This window comes from Lepidochelys kempii, chromosome 7, assembly GCF_965140265.1.
Source record: "Lepidochelys kempii isolate rLepKem1 chromosome 7, rLepKem1.hap2, whole genome shotgun sequence".
Taxonomy (NCBI): domain Eukaryota; kingdom Metazoa; phylum Chordata; order Testudines; family Cheloniidae; genus Lepidochelys; species Lepidochelys kempii.
In genome coordinates this window covers 37,085,154-37,103,757 of record NC_133262.1, presented here as the reverse complement: position 1 = coordinate 37,103,757, position 18,604 = coordinate 37,085,154, and the positions used below count along the sequence as shown (strand labels likewise).

The 18,604-nt window shown below is 48.6% G+C and overlaps 1 protein-coding gene across 6 annotated transcripts in view; it reads left to right on the top strand.

Annotated features, from left to right (window-relative positions):
* CFAP92 (cilia and flagella associated protein 92 (putative)) overlaps window positions 1-18,604 on the top strand; it is a 90,944-nt gene that overhangs the window by 12,956 nt on the left and 59,384 nt on the right. For 5 of the 6 annotated variants that reach the window (XM_073352217.1, XM_073352215.1, XM_073352214.1 and 2 more), the window contains exons 4-6: window positions 215-422; window positions 9,123-9,254; window positions 13,148-13,259. In XM_073352217.1, the coding sequence (XP_073208318.1) occupies window positions 215-422; window positions 9,123-9,254; window positions 13,148-13,259 (452 nt within the window). The remainder of the gene's footprint in view (window positions 1-214; window positions 423-9,122; window positions 9,255-13,147; window positions 13,260-18,604) is intronic. The other variant, XM_073352218.1, reaches the window with a different exon arrangement.

Genomic DNA, 18,604 nt, shown 5'->3' with positions numbered 1-18,604 from the left:
CCCCCTTGAATTAATTAAATGTTTTACTGCTCCCTGTGCACATGTCTGGCGTTTTGTAATTCTAAGGCTCTTTAAAAATTCAATTAAAATATGGTCATTAATGGATCCTTTCCCCTCAATATCCGCAGTTAAATGGCAACAGAATGTCCATTGTGTGAATCTTTCTTCAGTACTTCTCACATTCATTAATGTTTTTCAACTCTGTTCTTCCTAGGTTGTGAAACCGTGGTTTGAAAATGACCAAATATGGGTGTCCTGGAACCACAGTATTGATATTCATGTTACTAATGAGTTTCTAATAAAACTGAGAGATCACAAAGTAACTCTGACGATATGGGATACCAAGGACAAAGTTTCTGCAAAAGCTAGGTTTAGTAAATCCAGGGTTCCTGATTCACCAGTAGAGGATTCAGATGCTATTGGTAAGTATTAATATAAATAGCCACACTCCTTATAAAATGTATTGCGAGAGAGGAGGTTTAGCACAAACAAGAAAACAAAAGGGTATTATTTTTAGTTTTAATACAGGATTACAGTAATTCATCATAGCATTAACATATCACTTCAGTTTTTCATAACCAACTTGCATGTGCCCACTGTTTAATAAGTTATTAGATGGTTATTTCAGATTCATATAATGTGAACCCCTTAAGAATTATTGCTATTTGTTCATATTTTAACAAGTTTTCAGGTTTGTCCCCAGCAACCTTAGAGGCCGATCTCTGAAATCTTGCCTGGTTAGACCTGCCATTTCAGATGTATAATCAGAGTTTTTTCCTATTTTTTAAAAAAATTGTGATTGGGCCCTGTAGCAATGCAAGACTCACCCCTCCGGCACCTCCTGCTGGTCATCCAGGGAATTAGTGTTCCAGCCTCCGGAGCACCCTCTGTAGGCCAGTGGCTTACTTGCCACTGGGCCCCAAGTCCCTCTCGGACCCCGGTGTCCCCCTGTCTTGGGTGCTGCCCCCTGGCAGTACCCCTGCCATCTCTGGGTTTCCCCTCTCTGGGGAACCCCCAACCCTCTATCCCCACCTCACCTGAGTCTATGGCTACTGCCAGTCTCCCTCTAGCCCCTACACACTGGGGCGGACTGCAGTGCAAGCTACTCATCATTGGCAAGGCGGGGTTTGAACCTGCTGTCTTTGCCTAACCCCGGGCTGAACTCCTGCAACGCCAGTACCTATTAGGCCTTTGGCTAGACCTGCAGCCTGGGGTTTTTCCAGGCGGGAGCTCTGCAGCTCCTTTGCCCTATTCCCCAGCACTGTTCTATTCCAGTACCTTCATTCGTTCCTAGGCAGCCAGGTCCTTCTCTCTCTACTGCCCAAGAGAGACTGACCCAGCTCCTGCCTAGCAGCCCCTTTATAGGGCCAGCTGTGGCCTGATTGGAGTGTGGCCCCCAGCTGAGACTGATTCCTCCAATCAGCCCAGCTTTTCCCCTGCCACAGCCCTCTCCCAGGGCTGTTTTAAGCCCTTTAAGGCAGGAGCGGGTCGGGGGCCTCCGCACTACCCCCCAGCCCAGTTTTTTCCTCCCTTCCTACCGTAGCTTCCCGGAAGATTTTTCCCTGTTTGTTTTTCTGTCCCACCCTGGCCCTGTCCTCGGTTCCTGGGTTTTAGTGTTCCTGCACCGCCCCAAACCTTACAAGTTTGTCACTTCGCCTGCTCTGTCCTTCCCCAGGAGTTTGGTTCCCTTGCTCTCTACTTGCCCCGCCCTCCGTTGTTTGCTGTTCCTCCTGACTCCCGCTGACCCCTGCCCTGCCCAACCTGCCGTTTGGTGCGCCCACGTCCCCTTCCGGAGCGCTTGTGCCCCCCTCTTTTTAAGTTGTTTACCCTGATCACTGCACCCCCTGATGCCATTGTAGTCCTTCCCCATCCGAGTGCAGCCAGAGGAGCCGGTGCCACGCCCGCGATTGTCCCCCTCTCCTTTGTTGTCCCCATGTCCTCCTGCTGCTGGCACCCTCCTCCCCTGCCTGCAGCCTAGTGGGGAGGAGTGGTTGCTTCTTCCCTTCCCCCAGTGCCCACCTACAGTTCCCCCGCCCCCCCACATTGGTACCCTCCTTCCTGCATACAGTTTAGCAGGACGGAGTGGTTGGCCCTGTCCCATTTCCCCTATTCCCATTGTCCTGTCTGCTGGACCCTCCTCCCCTGCGTGTGGTCTAGCGGGGAGGAGCAGTTGTCCATTGTCCTATCCTCAATTTAGGGCCTCCTCCTGCCTTTTCCCACTATGGAGGAGGACCCTGCCCCTGCCCCTACTGGTCCTATAGTTTCCCCCTTGTCACCGCCCTTGGTTGCCCCAGCGGTTACCTTCTCGGCCACCACTAGCCCAGACTCCGCCGCTGCCATGGCTGCCCCTTCCACCAGCAAAAAGGGCCAGGGGAATAAAAAGGGCAAAGGCCCCACCCGGAAAACAAAACCTCCCTGCTAAGCTCCTCCCTGCTGCGGCCCCGACATCTGCCGCAGCTCCTTCCTCCCCAGCTGTTCCCTCCACCAGCTCTGGGGGCGCTCCATCCCGAGCCCCCAGAGCATACGCCCAGGTGGTGGCGGCCGCCCCCCCAGCATGCCGCCGCGCCATCTGTTTCGACTGCCACCTCCGGTACCATTCCTGGCGGCCGGGGCACCTCTTCCTCGCTGACCAGGAGGCCTGGTGTCCGCTGCCTCCTGGTGTCCACCTCACCCCACGTTCGTAGAAGTGCGGCGCCCGTAAATCGCGGGTTCGATCCCTCCCCTCCGACGGAGAGGGAGAGGAGGCCCCCCGAAAGATGCTGCGGGGGGCTGACGCTGTTGCATCTTCCGCCGCGCCCCCAGATGGAGCCCAGCAGGAGACGCCGGCCATGGTAGCCATGGCAGCAGACGGAGATGCCACCACCCCCCTTGTTGAGTCCCCTCCCGAGGAGGCCTCTGTAGGAGTTCCCCTGGCCCCTTTGCCATCTGTGCCCCCCACCGCTGTCGATACCGGGACTATTACTGACCCGGTTACGGGCAGGGAGGACTCTGGGGCTGCAGGGACTGAATTTACTTCCATATTTGAGGAGATCAAGGCTCTGGGTCTGACCCGGTCACCCAGGGGGAGGACGACCCCCTGCTAGTGGGCCTCGATCTGGGCTGCAGTTCAGTTCCACCATCCCCTCCTCCTTCTCCCTGCCCCTCACTCCCAGCTGTAGCCCCCGCTCTGCTCCTGGGGGCGCCCCTGGCTCTCCCCATTTGCCCGGCCGCAGATGGCACCTCACCTGAGGCCGCCCAGCCCCCAGAGGTGATGGCTGATGCTGAGCGGTTGGGTCCCAGGCCTGTGGGCGTACCCTCTACTACCCGGACGGAGTGGTTGGCTTCCCCTCCGGCGGGGCCCCACGGAAGTTTCCGTAGTGTCTGACGCCATGCCTGCGGGTGACGTGTTTCTCATAGCTCCTGTGCCCAGTGTCAGTGAAGGTGCCCCCCTCAAACCCCTGTCCCTTTGGCCCCTAATCCCGGCCGAGAGGAGCCACACCCCAATATCCCGGCTGTCGGGGACCGTGGACCTACCAGTGTCCCCGCTCCTGTTCCTACCCCCTGCTCCCGGCCCCTCTCCTGCCCCGGTTCCAATATTAGCCCTTGTCCCTGCTCCCGCCCCTTCGTCTGTCCTAGTCCCTGGCCCAGTCCCCGCTCCCGTCCCGGATCCTACTTCCGTTCCCAATGAGTCGCTCGCCCCCTTCCCCGCCACCTCCCATGCTATTGCCCCCCCCCCCCCCGAGGTTGTCTCGTTTCCTTTGTCTACGGACAATTCTCAGGGGGCAGTTTTCGTGTCCCCTCTTCCCAACATCATGGGCCTGCACTATTCCCTCTGCTGCCCCCTCCTGTGCCAGGGATGGGGACAGGCAATTGCGCCGGGGTTCCGCTTCATGCTTGCCCGTCTCTGCAGGCCACGAAGATCTTTTAGGAGCCTCGTTGGAGGATGGCAGCGGGTTGGCTTCTGCGTCCCCCTCTGCACTGAGGAAAGAGCTGTGCCCATTCCTGCTGGACATCTGTGGCTCAAAGGGCAAGGTGCAGCTCGCCCTCCAGCGCTGGGGGGACTTCCACCGTGTCCTCCGGGCCATGAAGGGCCTTTTGGGGGAGGGGAGAGGGACCGGGAGGCAGGGCCTCGCAGCCTACCAGCGGGCCCGTAAGTTCCACGACTCCCTGATGACTTTTGGGGTCGAACATGCGGGGCCCGCTGGAGGTTGTTGATCACCCTGCCCGTGAGGATTCGCCCCAGCCCTCCCTATGAAGGACACCATCTTTGCTACGCTGAACACCAGGGGCAGTAGCGTGGGTCTCTGCAGGAGCAAGGTGCTCTCCTTCCTTCGGGATGGGGGGTACTCTGTGATCTTCTTGCAGGAGACCCACACGGCTCCAGCTGTCGAGGCTAGCTGGCGGGTGGAGTGGGGGGATGAGGTTTACTTTAGCCACTTCAGCGCCCGTTTGGCTGGGGTGGCCACCCTGTTCTCCCCGAGCTACGGCCCGAGGTGCTGGGGGTAGCCAAGGTCGTGCCAGGTTACCTGTTGCACATCCGAGCCTGCGTGGAGGGGCTGATATTAAACCTAGTCAACGTTTACGCCCCGAACTCTGGTCCGGAACGAGTGCATTTCTGTCGGCAGGCGTCGGCCTTCCTCGGCACTCTGGATCCTCACGAGTGCATGGTCCTGGGCGGGGACTTCAACACCACCCTCGAGGACCGGGACCGCTCAGGAATCAAGACATCCCAAGCAGCCGCGGGCGTCCTCAGGGAGATCGTGGACCATCACTCCCTGGTGGATGTATGGCGTGACCACCACCCAGACAACGATGTTACCTTTACTTATGTCCGGGTGGAGGTGTTTCGCGTTTCCATCTGGCACGAGCCCATGCCTCTGGTGTCTGGCTGGCCCCGTTCTCGGATCACCACTTGGTGACTGTGACAGTGTCTCTCAGTTCGGAGAGGCGGGGCTGGTCTGTTGGCATTTCAATAACAGCTTGCTGGAGGATTTGGGCTTCGTGGCATCCTTCTGGGAGTTCTGGCTGGCCTGGCGGGGGCAGCGGCGTGCCTTTCCCTCGGCGAGGTGGTGGTGGGATGTGGGGAAGGTGCGCCCACGGCTCTTCTGCCGCGACTACACCCAGGGCGCCACCTGTCGGAGGGACATGGTGATAGGGCAGTTGGAGTGGGAGTCTTAGAGCTAGAGAGGCATCTCGCCTCTGGCCCCTAGGATCCACCCCTCTGCGCAGCGTACCGGGAGGTGCGGGAGGAGCTTCGGGCACTGGAGGACCATCGAGCCCGGGGCGCTTTTGTTCAATCCCGCATCCACCTTCTTCAGGAGATGGATCGCGGCTCCCGCTTCTACGCCCTGGAGAAAAGGAGGGGGGCCAAAAAGCACGTCACCCGCCTCCTGACGGAGGACGGTACCCCCCTCACGGATCCGGAGGAGATGCGTGGAAGGGCCAGGGCCTTCTATGCTAGCCTTTTCTCCCCGGATCCGACTGATGCCAGTGCCCGCAGGGTGCTCTGGACCGAACTCCCGACGGCCAGCGCAGGCAACCGAGACCGGCTGGAGCTGCCTCTCTCTCTGGCTGAGCTCTCGGAAGCCCTCCGTTGCAATCCCACTAATAAATCTCCAGGCATGGACGGGCTGACCGTGGAGTTCTACTGTGTGTTCTGGGACGTCCTTGGCCCGGACCTTGTCATCGTCTGGGCCGAGTCCTTGCAAAGTGGGTCCTTTCTCTGTCGTACAGATGAGCTGTGCTCGCCTTATTGCCAAAGAAGGGGGACCTCCGCGACCTACAGAATTGGCGTCCCGTCTCGCTCCTCAGCACGGACTACAAGGTCGTAGCGAAGGCCATCTCGCTGTGGCTGGGGTCCGTGCTGGTGGACGTGTTCCATCCCGACCAGACGTACACTGTCCCAGGCCGGACCATCTTTGACAACTTGTATTTGGTCTGGGACCACTTGGAGCTGGGGCGTAGGGATGGTCTGTCGTTCGCCCTCCTGTCCCTGGACCAGGAGAAGGCGTTCGACAGGGTGGACCACGGGTATCTCCTGGGCATCCTGCGGGTGTTTAGCTTTGGGCCCCAGTTTGTGGGCTTTTTCCAGGTGCTGTACACTGACAGAGTGTCTGGTCAGGCTCAACTGGACCCTGACTGAGTCAGTCAGCTTTGGGAGGCGAGTACGGCAGGGGTTCCCCCTCTCGGGCCAGCTGTATGCTCTGGCGATCGAGCCCTTTCTCCGTCTCCTCTGCTGGAGGTTGGCGCTTCGGGACCCGGAGCTGCGGCTCATCCTGTCGGTGTACGCCGACGACGTGCTCCAGGACCCCGACTACCTGGTGCGGGTGGAGGCCTGCCAGGCCGTTTACTCGGTGGTCTCCTCCGACTGGGTCAACTGGGTTAACAGCTCTGGCCTGGTGGTTGGGTATGGGTGGCAGGCAAGCTCCCTCCCACCCGCGCTTCAAGCCATCTGGTGGAGCGCGGGTCACTGCTCTATCTTGGCGTTTATCCGCCACGCATCCTTCTCCGCCGGAGAACTGGCAGGATTTGGAGGCCAGGGTCGGTGAGCGACTGTGGAGATGGACAGGACGTTCCTGTGTCTCTCCCTGCAAGGGAGGGTGCTGGTGCTGAACCATGCTCTGGCACCGGCTCAACACCCTGAGCCTGGCCTTGAGGATCCTGGCCAGGCTCCAGAGGATGGCTCTGCAGTTCTTTTGGCCGGGGCTGCACTGGGTCTCTGCAGGGGTTTTGAGTCTTCCCCTGGAGGAGGGAGGACAGGGCCTGGTTTGCTTGCACAGCCAGGTCCATGTTTTCCGTCTCCAGGCCCCGCAGAGGCTCCTTTATGGTGCAGGTAGTCCGGCGTGGAGCACGTTGGTGCACGCCTTCCTCCGAGGGCTCCGATATGACCGGCAGCTCTTTTTTCTCCATCCGAGAGGCCTTCCGCAAGACCTCTCCGAGCTGCTGGTCTTCTATGAGGACCTCCTCTGTACCTGGAAGCTCTTTTCAGTGACCAGGTCACTTGTGGCCACCGAGGGAGCAGACCTCCTCGTGGAGCCCCTGCTACACAACCTTGATCTCCGTGTGCAGGTGGCGGAGTCTCCCTCGGTGTGTCGGAGGTTGGTCCTGGCAGAAACCACCAGAGTCGGAGACCTCCTGGACTACGACAGGGGAAATTGGGTGGAACCGCGCACGCTCGGATGACGCATGGGGCTTTCCACCCTTCTGATCCCTAGGTGCGTACTCCAGGAGGTGAAGGCCGCCTCGTCACCCGATTCTCTCGCTTTCCTGCAGCGAGCCCTGCGAGAGGGCGTTCCCCGCCTACCCCTAGCCCTCCAGACATTTTTCTTGGGCCTCAGTTCCGCGAGCCCCCCCCGGCCTCCCCGCTCCCACACTCCGAGCAGGCTGCATACCCTGCAGCCGGTCCGGTTTCGAACCATGCCCAGAAACCATCTGTACACGCTCATGCTCCATACATTGCATTTCCTCACCCTCGAGTCTCACCATTTGGTGTCAGAGTGGGACTATCTTCCACCTAAAGAGGGTGAAGAGCCCCAGTGGGTCAGCCTTTACTCCATCTTGGTCCCATGTCCCACCGGGGACATTGGTTGGCGGCTCCTTCATGGAGCCATGAGCACAGGCGTGTACCTGGCACGGTTCACCCCTATACCTGAGGCCTGCCTCTTTTGTGGCGTGAGGGAGAACCTGGCGCATGCCTACCTCGAATGCACCAGGTTGCAACCCCTATTCCGGCTCCTCCATAATCTCTTGTTGAGTTTCTGGCTGCACTTTTCCCCACACTTGTTCCTCTTCGCACACCCTATCCGTGGCCCCATGAAGTCGCGAGACCTCCTCGTCAACCTCCTCCTGGCTCTGGCCAAAGTCTCCATCTATAATACCAGGAGGAGGATGTTGGATGAGGGGATGCTCTGCGACTTTGGGGCCTATTTCCATTCCTCCCTAGTTTCACGCATCCGGGTAGAGTTCCACTGGGCAGCGTCCGCTGGCTCCCTTGACAGCTTTGAGGAGCAGTGGGCGCTGTCTGAGGTTCTCTGCTTGGTGTCCCCATCTGGTATCCTTGTTTTGAACCTCTGACCTTCACTCCGATCCCTGTTTTTCATTAGTTGTCCCCCGTAATCAGTTGGTCCCATGGTCCCTCCCGCTAGGTTGGGAGAGGGGCCTTTAGCAGTGGGCGGGCTTGCGCCTTCCCACTTCGCAGGTTTTCCAATACAACCCTGCTACAGGCCCCTTTTGTGTAGTGAGGGAGTACTTCTGTTTTAAAGTTGCATGCATTTCCTTTTCTCATTTTTACTCTAATAATAAAATAGCTGTGTTTGCTCAGGAAAGCTCTTCCAGTTCCATGTATTTCAGTGGAATCAAAAATTATGTCCCTATCTCACAAGATATTTTATGTATAAATTTCAATTACTGGCAAGTAGACTGCTCTGTGGATTTTTTTAAAGTGAGTTGTCACTACCAAATAAAATATTTGAAGAAATACTAAGAGTTTTGTCAGAATAAAAGATCTCTTAGTAAGAGTCTTTAATGAAGCTTTAGATTCCTATCTGTCAAAGCAATCCAAGCATGTAATTCTCATCTACCAGGAAATAGCAATTGCTGGGATTGGAAACTCATGTGTTTCACTCTCAGTGTTTCCTGCTGATTCTTCTGGAGGGCATGAGAGTTTGGAGCCAGTCATTTATGCAGCAAGGTGAGGGCAAAAAGGGTGAGAGGCCAGAGGTTCCACCTCCCAAACTCTCATTCCATAAAGAATCTATGCCCAAAGGTCAATTTCTCTCATCTGTTCCTATGGCTTCTTGTGTCTCCTGCAGGAGTAATCTGCCATGAGCTCCTATGAACCTCAGCTGCCCCCTCAGAGTGTATTTTGTAGCACAAAGAGTGAAAACCACTTATGCTAGCTACGTCTGCAGGTTTTGGAAGGAACCTTCTGGCCCTGCTTGACCTTTACCTCCAAATGCACAGAACTGTGTGCTCATAAAGTGGGTTCCCTTGGATCACAGGGGAGGGGAAAGCATGATGTGGAGGAGACACTTACCCTGCTGTGACCCAAAAGGGAGGCCTAAATAGTAGATAAAATACAACAAAAATAAGGCAAAATGAAGATGTCTGAATGGAAATTTCTTGTTACCTTTTTCCCCCTCCAGGTGGGGTAAAATATACGGTGTTATTGCAAAGAAAACTCTTTGAGGACAATCAGCCAGAACTCAGCTGTGTTAAAATTAAAGGTGTGAAAGTACCCAGTGCACCAGAGAAACCTGCAATGGGTCTTGCAGCAGGTAGAGTTTTATGAACACAGGCTGGGTGGGGATCCTGGGATAAGGATCCCAGGGAGGGAAACGGGGGCTGGGAGCTGGAAGACAGGGACTGGAAAAACTGGCATTCATCTACAGAGCCCTGAGCGAGAGAGGCTGAAACGGGCTAGGCAACGATACTACGGCTGACATGAGTAGTTGAGGGCGTGAGTGTGGGGATTGAGAGGAGTAAACGGGTGAAGGAGCGGCATGACTGACACAGAGGCTGACCAGGATGTAGGTAGAAGGGGTCAGGAAAGGGGAAAAGGGTCAGGAGGGATGTATACCCACTAGAGCACTTTCGCCTCCAAAACCTGGAGTGGAACACAAGATTCCTGAGTTTCACCATTCATCTACTGTCAGCAAATATCTGTGACGCTCACTGGCAAAGTGTTTCTGATTCCCCTCACATGGCTACTTTTGCTACCAGTTACCCTATTAGCTGAAGTGACAAAGGACTGTTATGTGAACCTAAAGATTCCAACCCTGCGGATGGCCTATGTAGGGCTCAGTAGGATGCCACATAGGAGGATCTGTCTATAGTTTGCTTTATTATAAACCTAGGAAATTACACACAAAAAACTGTTAAAAGAACATTGTTAAGGTTGCAGAGTCAAGCACTCGGAAGTTAGAAAATGCCAGAACTGCCTGTGCTTGACTATGCACTTTTTTGTGTTCTTTTAACATAGTTTTGTGTGTGTGTAACAAATAGTACTGTTTAGAGCGGAACCACCTGTGAACCTCCATAACTCTGTTCTGATCTTAAATGTCTCTTAGGGAAGTACTTTCCTTTTTTTTATTAATGAAACATTGTAGTATTAGAATTTTGTTTGCTCCTCTTAGACTATGGTGCTGGGCTTGCATTTTTTCAGATGGAGGTGTAAAACTGAGACCCTGACTATTAAAGATCCAGTGGAAAATTTTACAATTTCAGCGGTGGGTGTTAGCATCAACTGTAATGTACTGGCTCTCTCTATGTATGTACTTGTATGTTGGCAATAGTGCCATCTAGTGGCTGATTCACATAGAGGATAATGGACCTGCTACTATGACCAGCAAGGGAGATAATTCAAGTGGTAGAAGTCTGTGTTTTTGGAATGGAAGGACAATAATTCTGGCTTCTTATCTGCATAGGTGTATAAATTATCTAGTTGTTGCCTGCAGCAGGTAGATGTTGTTACAGTGTCTTGGCCAGTTTCCATGTGAACAATTGCATTTTTCTTATTTAAATGGATTCCCTTCCAGTTTCAGCTAAATAGAGTTCTGCATTTCCTGCCCTAAACTGTTGTATAATGTTGCTGTAAACAGCTATAACGTGTGTTATTATTTATAAGTAACCAACAACACAGAACAACCTTATGTCACCAAGAAACATGTATGCCTATTGCTAGGACTTAGGGTTTTGTTTGGCACAGATAGATCCTATAGTAAGTTACAGTACAGCCTAGACTTCCTGTTAGGGAGTCCTTTGCTAAGAGTAGTCACCTCCTGCAGGATGATGATTTAGCTTGGCTGAGGGTGGTACATTATAGCATGACCGTAGGCATGTATCAGTGTTACACTCAGATGTATTTCTCCCCTCTTAGGGCTAAATCCTGCCTTGTACTATACTAGGGAGAAAAGAGTGCGTGACCTTTAAAAGCCCTTCTGCTCAAGAGCACTTGGGATTGCATCCAGCTATGGTGTCAGTCCACACACTGAGTCTCCAAGTGGGCTTTATTCAGCTCTGCAAAGTGCCTGTTGCTGGGCATATAGGTCATTCTTAGTTAGTAGAGCAGTAAACAGCACATTGCAGCCTACCTGTATCCTGTAGCTGCAGAATGGCTCTTGTGCCAGATATGCAAGCAGTACCTACCTCTCCACTCCCCTTCCTTGCTCAATTCCTCCAGGCAGTGGTAGCAGGGTTTTGCGCATAGTTGGTAGAATATCCTCACATATTTAATTAGAAATTTGCTCTAATCGCCAACATCAAGGATGCTGAATTTCACTGCTAAAATTGCACAATACTTTACTAAATTTCAACTTTTTGAATTTCCTGCTCTATTTTATCTTTTAATTAAATCTTTATTGAATTCTAAGCTCAGGAGACATATTGTACCATACTGATAGTACATAGAGAGCATATAGGGCCAGATCCTCAGCTGGCTATAGTGGAGTTAATGGAGCTATGCTGATTTACACCACCTGGGGATCTGGCCGATAATATTGAGCGTGTGCTCATCTTGTATAAATATTAGCTGTAATATCAAAGACAAAATCTGACTAAAATATAGTACCATCTGGCATAAATAAGCAAAAAGGAATATATTATCCCTTAGTATACACAAACTTCCACACACAAATCCTGACAGCAAAGTCAATACCTACCTAAACACAGGTTTCAGAGTAGCAGCCGTGTTAGTCTGTGTCCTCAAAAAGAACAGTAGTACTTGTGGCACCTTAGAGACTAACAAATTTATTAGAGCATAAGCTTTCGTGGGCTACAGCCCACTTCATCGGATGCATGGAATGGAACATATAGTAAGAAAATTATATATATATATATATATACACACAGATAAGTTGGAAGTTGCCATACAAACTGAGAGGCTAATTAGTTAAGATGAGCTATTATAATCAGGAGGAAAAAAAAAAAACTTTCGTAGTGACAATCAAGATGGCCCATTTAGACAGCTGACAAGAAAGCGTGAGGGGAATAGATTCAATATGTGTAATGACCCAGCCACTCCCAGTCACTGAGTGGCCAGAGAGGTTGAAGTGCTCTCTCACCAGTCCTTGAATGCCATGATTCCCGATGTCAGACCTGCGTCCATTCACTCTTTCGCATAGAGACCGTCCGGCCCGGCCAATCTGTCCTAAGGAATGATCACTCACTCTCACGGATCTTGCGGGGCGGGCTGGTCCTCGCTTGCGGACAGCCCCCCAGCCTGGGGCAGATGCTCTCCAGTGACCGCACACCACACGGCAAGAACACTAACCTAGGAACCTATCCTTGCAGCAGGGCCCGATGCATGTTTATTCAAGTGACACCATCATGGGACCTGATCACGTGTCGGGGGCTTGTTCGCCTGCACATCTGCCATTGTGATGTATGCCATCGTGTACTGGCAGTGCCCCTCTGCCATGTGCATTGGCCGGGCCGGACGGTCTCTACGTGGAAGAGTGAATGGATGCAAGTCTGATGTCGGGAATCATGGCATTCAAGGACTGGTGGGAGAGCACTTCAACCTTTCTGGCCACTCGGTGAAAGATTTAAGGGTGGCAGTTTTGCAATAGAAGAGCTTTGGGGGCAGACTCCAACAGGAAGCTGCTGAGCTTGAATTGGTATGCAAACTAGATACCATTAACTTGGGTTTGAGTGGAGTCTGGGAGTGGCTGGATCATTACACATGTTGAATCTGTTTCCCTAAGTTAAGTATCCTCACGTGTTGTTGTCAGCTGTCTAAATGGGCCATCTTGATTATCACTACAAAAGTTTGGTTTTTTTCCTCCTACTGATAATCGCTCATCTTAACTAATTAGCCTCTCACAGTTTGTATGGCAATTTCCATACAATTTATTTGTATGTGTATATATATATATCTATCTATCTTCTTCCTATATGTTCCATTCTATGCATCCGATGAAGTGGGCTGTAGCCCATGAAAGCTTATGCTCTAATAAATTTGTTAGTCTCTAAGATGCCACAAGTACTCCTGTTCTTTTTACCTAAACACAAACACTATGCAACACTAGGTGTGTCACTACTCAAAAAATACCACTGTAGGTAACATACTTTTCTGTTTTCCGAGAGATTTGTAGTTGTATTTTGACTAGTCTTATGGGATGCTCTGGAAAAGGAAATATTAGTAACAAATGTGAAACCTGTTTTACCTCAGGGGAAAGTAAGCCTTTACCAGAGGAAGCTGAACTGTATGAGGCACCAGCATCCCTTTCTGTTTTCCAATCTTTACTTCCTCCCTCAAGGACAGATGACTTTCCTTCAGTGAGGTAAGAATGTCTTCTGTTTACCACCAAGGATGTTATCCTGGGATATGCTATGATTTAAACAAAATTGAAAGCAGCTGGTTTTTTAAGGGTTGTCATGGTTATGTTCTGATTTCAGGGTCTGCTAACTCTGATTTTTTGCATCCACATCTGTTGGAGTTATATTAACTGTTACAAAGAAACAGCATAATTAAAACACCGTTTAGACTAAAATATCAAGCTATGTGTGGTTTATTTTGGGAAAAGTACCTTTTACAAAAAATACAAACGTGTTACTTGCATAAAATTATCAACCAGTTTATTTCCAGACACTTTCTTTCCTTTCAACTGAGTCAAGCGGCTTCAGAATTGCTGGAATTAGGAAGTGTGAATAAAACTAGATGCTTGCACTAGAAAATGTGATAATGGCTATTGGCAAGAGAGAGAAAATGGGATGCAGTGGCAAGAGTGTGGAACGTAGTGACCACGTATGTGGAAATAGATTATCTCTGTGTGGAAGCTGAGAAGGAGAAAGCTTTTTCCTTGGTTTGAGTGTGTTGTTTTGAATATGTCAGCTGGGTCTTTTATTGTGAGATTGTGGTGAAAGTGTGAGAAGTTTGGACAGCCGTTTGTGAGAATGCAGTGATATAAATCCCAGTCTCTTCTTGGCTACATGCCTGACTTTTTGTATGCAAAGAGCTTTATTTCAGTTTTCTTATTCTATTAGAGTTCTGTTCTGTTACATAAACTGTTTAGTCCTGAAATATGCCATTTGGAATAACATTTTTCAAATGATGAGGATGGAAACAACATTAAGACATTAGCAGAAAGTTTTGTATGCAATAATCACCATTGGCTTGTGAGCTGAACAAATTTATTCTGTAAATACAGATATTTACAAGGCCAAATTCTGCTCTGATACACTGGTGTAAATGTTGGGTAACTCCCTTGAAACAAGTGGGAGTCACTCTGGATTTACATTGCTGTAACTAAGAAGTTCATGGGCTAAATTCTGCTTTATTTACAAGAGCAATTGTTCATATTGTTTAATGACTCAGAATTGCTGAATAGTTTTTAAAGTCTGGTGCAATTATCAGTAATGTACTTTCCTGAAAATAAACATGCAACATCCTAAAATTTTACCAAAGCCTACAGAGTTCAGGGCACTGGAAAAAATTTTTTTTTAAAAATTAGTCAATCAAAAGAAATCAAATTGACAGTGTCCCATAATATCCATTGTTAATAGAAAGCTTTGCATTTTGGTGATGTAAAAATAATTAAACAAATGAAGGCAAATGGAGTGCATTTCCAGTTCAACATCTTAAAAACAAAACAGTTTGTGTTGCATTTTTATTGACTTACTCAGGGTTTTCACTTTTTTTCTAAAAGTCTTGTCCGTGTTGATAGGTACACTGTACTCTTGTTATCAGATTCTTAGACCATTTTACTTTCTATCACACAACATTTAGAATTTCTTCATCGTAAGACATTTGAGCAAGATTTATGCAGAACTATCCTTTCCTTATTACTGATAGAGCCAAGATTATGGGCCTGATCAAATCCCAGCAAAGTCAATGAAAAGATTTGCATTGATGTCAGTGGGCTTTAGAGCAAACCCTACTGGTAGACTCTTCTGAGCAATGTGTGTGTACTAGGAACAGAACTCATTAGCATGGGTTACTACTGTAAGGCTACATCTACACTGCCAACCACTGGCAGCATGTAGGGTATGTGTAGCTACATGCCACAGTGCAAAACAGGCCACATCCACACTGAGGTGTGTAGCTACATGTGTTAGTGAAAGGCTCAGACAGCGGGGAGCTGCCAGAACCTTTTTCTGCTGCCTCCCGCCCCTGCTGGAGCCTTTCCCTGCGGCGGGACGCTAAATTGCTAAAAATAGCAGTGTAGATGGGGGAGGCACTGCTTGGCCATGTAGAGAGCCATATAAGGTTCATACCCACAGGGTTCAAACATGTTTTTACTTTAGTTGCCTAAGGAGTACCTTGCCATCTACACTGGTATTTATATCCATGCTATGGGGGGGAGAGGGGATTGCAGTGTAAGTACTCTACACACTGTTATGTAGAGTGTACAGTGTAGACCTACCTTAAAGGTATGCCTACATTGCAATAAAAAACATGTGGATGGCCCCTGCCAGCTGGGCTAAGGGACTGTTTAGTTGCAGTGTAGATGTTTGGGCTCAGGCTGGAGCCTGGGCTCTAGGACCCTGCGAGGTGGGAGGTCCCTGAACATCTTCACTGCAATAAAACAGTTCCTTAGCCCAAGTCGTGAGAGCCCAAGTCAGCTGGCACAGGCCAGATGTGGGTGTCTGACTGCAGTGTAGACATACCCTAAGTGTAGGTTGCAACTCAAATGATTTTGTGCTGTATATACAGAATAAAAAATATCACAAATCTCTGTAGAGGTGGAGAACTTCAAAAACCGGGTTGAGTGGCCCATGCAAGCAAAATACTCTGATTTTATTTCAAATGGTGTTTTGTGTGAGAGGAACAGCATCTTTAACGATGAAATGATTGTCCCTGTATTTAAAAAAATAGTACCTTGCTTTGAATATTCCAGTGTTCCAAATGTTCTGGTACATTGCTTTGACCTGTTAGAAATCAAACATTTGTTACATAACCTTGAGCTAATTTTATAGTAAGTTTTGATAAGCTGCTGTTTGTGTTTAATTTCTTGTTACAACTTCTCTAATGCTTCTTGGTTTGCTGTATGTGCTCTCTCTTAACAATTCTGAGTTCCTGCTTTGTAGACTAAATAGGTACTTCCTAACCATTTAAAGTGTATTTTGGCTTGGCAGTATTCAATTGTTGTGTTTTTATAATTGACAGATAGTATTGATATTTATTTTTAAGCATTTTTTTCTATTTTTGTCTATATAAAATTTTCATAGTTGCAGGAAATTATGAACTCGGTGAACTCGAGTAATATCCAGCATACATACTGACAGTTTTTAAAAAAAAAATACAACTTTTTTTTTTAAAAAAAAGCTGAAAGCACAAGGTAGTTTACCTCTCAAACAAATTCAACTTTTAGATTGACCTAAGTAGAAATCCTCTTTATGCAGGCATAAATTACTTTTCTGATTGTTAGGCACAAACATACATGTTTTCAGGATCAGACTTGAACAGTTCACAGAAGTTCTTTAATGACAGGTTTCAGAGTAGCAGCCGTGTTAGTCTGTATCCGCAAAAAGAAAAGGAGTACTTTTGTGGCACCTTAGAGACTAACAAATTTATTTGAGCATAAGCTTTCGTGAGCTACAGCTCACTTCATGCAGCCGATGAACGGAGCTGTAGCTCATGAAAGCTTATGCTCAAATAAATTTGTTAGTCTCTAAAGAACTTCTGCAAAAAGAAAAGGAGTACTTGTGCCACCTTAATCTCCCATGTGCATTTTAGTGGAATAGAAATTAAATGGCATCATTGGCACTGCATATGAATGCATAGAGACTGTTAGCTTTGTGTCTTAGGGGTTTTCTAACCAATATTTCATTAGTGGGAGGGAGTCTACAGTTAATGCACTCCATTGACTCTCCAGTGCTGTGTAATACTTCTCAAAATCAATATTAGTTCTTCATAAATTTGATGACTGAAAAATGAAAACCCCTAGCATACATCACTATTGCTCTTTTCCATATATAAGGGTTATCATTCACTCTGCAATAAGGCTGTGTTAATCTTTCATTATGAAACTATATGAAACTCTGCTCCATTTTGAATATGGAAATGAGTTAATTTTTAAACATTTCTTTTGTATATCCATGAAATTTACAAAAACAGGCAGCAAAACATTTTGCTATGTCTGCATGGACATTAATGATTAAAAACTGAGTTTCATTACAAAACTTTGTGCTGAGAGTCATATGACTGACTGAACCATACCACTATGACACTCAGTCAGATGTTCCCCTTGTAGGCTGATTCTTGGAGTAACAGACCTGAGCTTTGTAATGCCAGAGCTTCCCAAATCACAACAGTTAAGTTTGATCAGTTTTCACAGCATGATTTGATCTTTTACAAGTGGAGACACTGCTTGGGATGAAGGAGGCAAGTCCCTTCCCAATTTCTTACTGTCCTGTTTCTGTCCCCTTTAATCTATCAGAGAGGGTGATTCTTTTTGACTCCTGCTCCACCATCCCCAAATATACTGAAATGATACTTAGATATAGTTGCAGCACTGTGCCTGCAGTCTTTGTGTAGATAAGCAGGAGCTTGAGGGGTTTCTTTTTTTTTTTTTCTTTCTTGGATAAAAATTCCAACTTCAGTTAAATGGGGCAAAATCATGGTCTCACCGAAGTCAATGGGAGTTCTGTCTTTGACTCAACAGGACCGGCTTTTGACCATAATGTCTGTAAAGCCCCCTGAAACTCTTTGGTGGAAGGTGCTAAGTAAATACAAAATATAGCACATGTGCCATTAACACCTGAACTGTTACTGCCTCTAGGTGTCAAAACTTAGTATCTTTGCAGGTCACCTTTAAAATGTTTGACAGGGTAGAGAGTAATCCAGGAAAGTAGGGGGTTAGACCCAGTTCATACACTGACTGAGAGAGCTGCTGCTGAGGTGACTCTGCCACATAATGTTTACTAACTGTTTGGTATGATAAATGTACATGATGCTGTACATAACAGGACATTGACCTTGCAGGGTTGGGGAGTCGCATGGCATGTATCAGTGAAGGCAATGATGATGATGGGGAACCAGCCTGGTGACCCAGAGCTTTATACTGGAAAAGGGGAAAAGACTTTAAAAGGTAGCCCAGAAAGGGGCTTGGAACAGGGCCTAGAGGATGGACTGAAGAAAAGCCCCGAAAGATAGTGAAACCTTTTTGTTTTTTTCTCTCTGTAGGGGGTTAAGTTTTGTTTGTAACTTGGGGCAGCCTCTGCGTCTCCCTTCTTGTGTTTCTTCTAACTTCCTGTGTAAAAAAATGTTGGCATCAAAATAAATCAAATTAATTTTAAAATCCTCTTTAATTAGGTCATGACAAGCTGACAACACCACCTGTGCTTATTGAGATGAGCATATGGAATTTAAAAAGTCAAATTGTGCCATCACCACCACCAAAATTTTTTCTGTCCTGGTCACATCTGGAAAAGAACGTATCTTTCCTGAAAGGAAACGTCCCTCTTGTCTCATTTTATGCCATGCACAGCCTCTGTCTCCAGGGAGAATAATAGCCACAGTACAATTGGATGCTGTATTTCTTCTCTTAAATTGATTCCAGCAAAACTCTTCAGTGGTGCTGTAAACACCTACAGATGGGCCCACCTCCTGTATGCCTTTTCTGCCTGCAGTGGGGAGGTGAGGTTTTGTTTCCAACATATCCACCAATAAATCCCAAATGGCCTC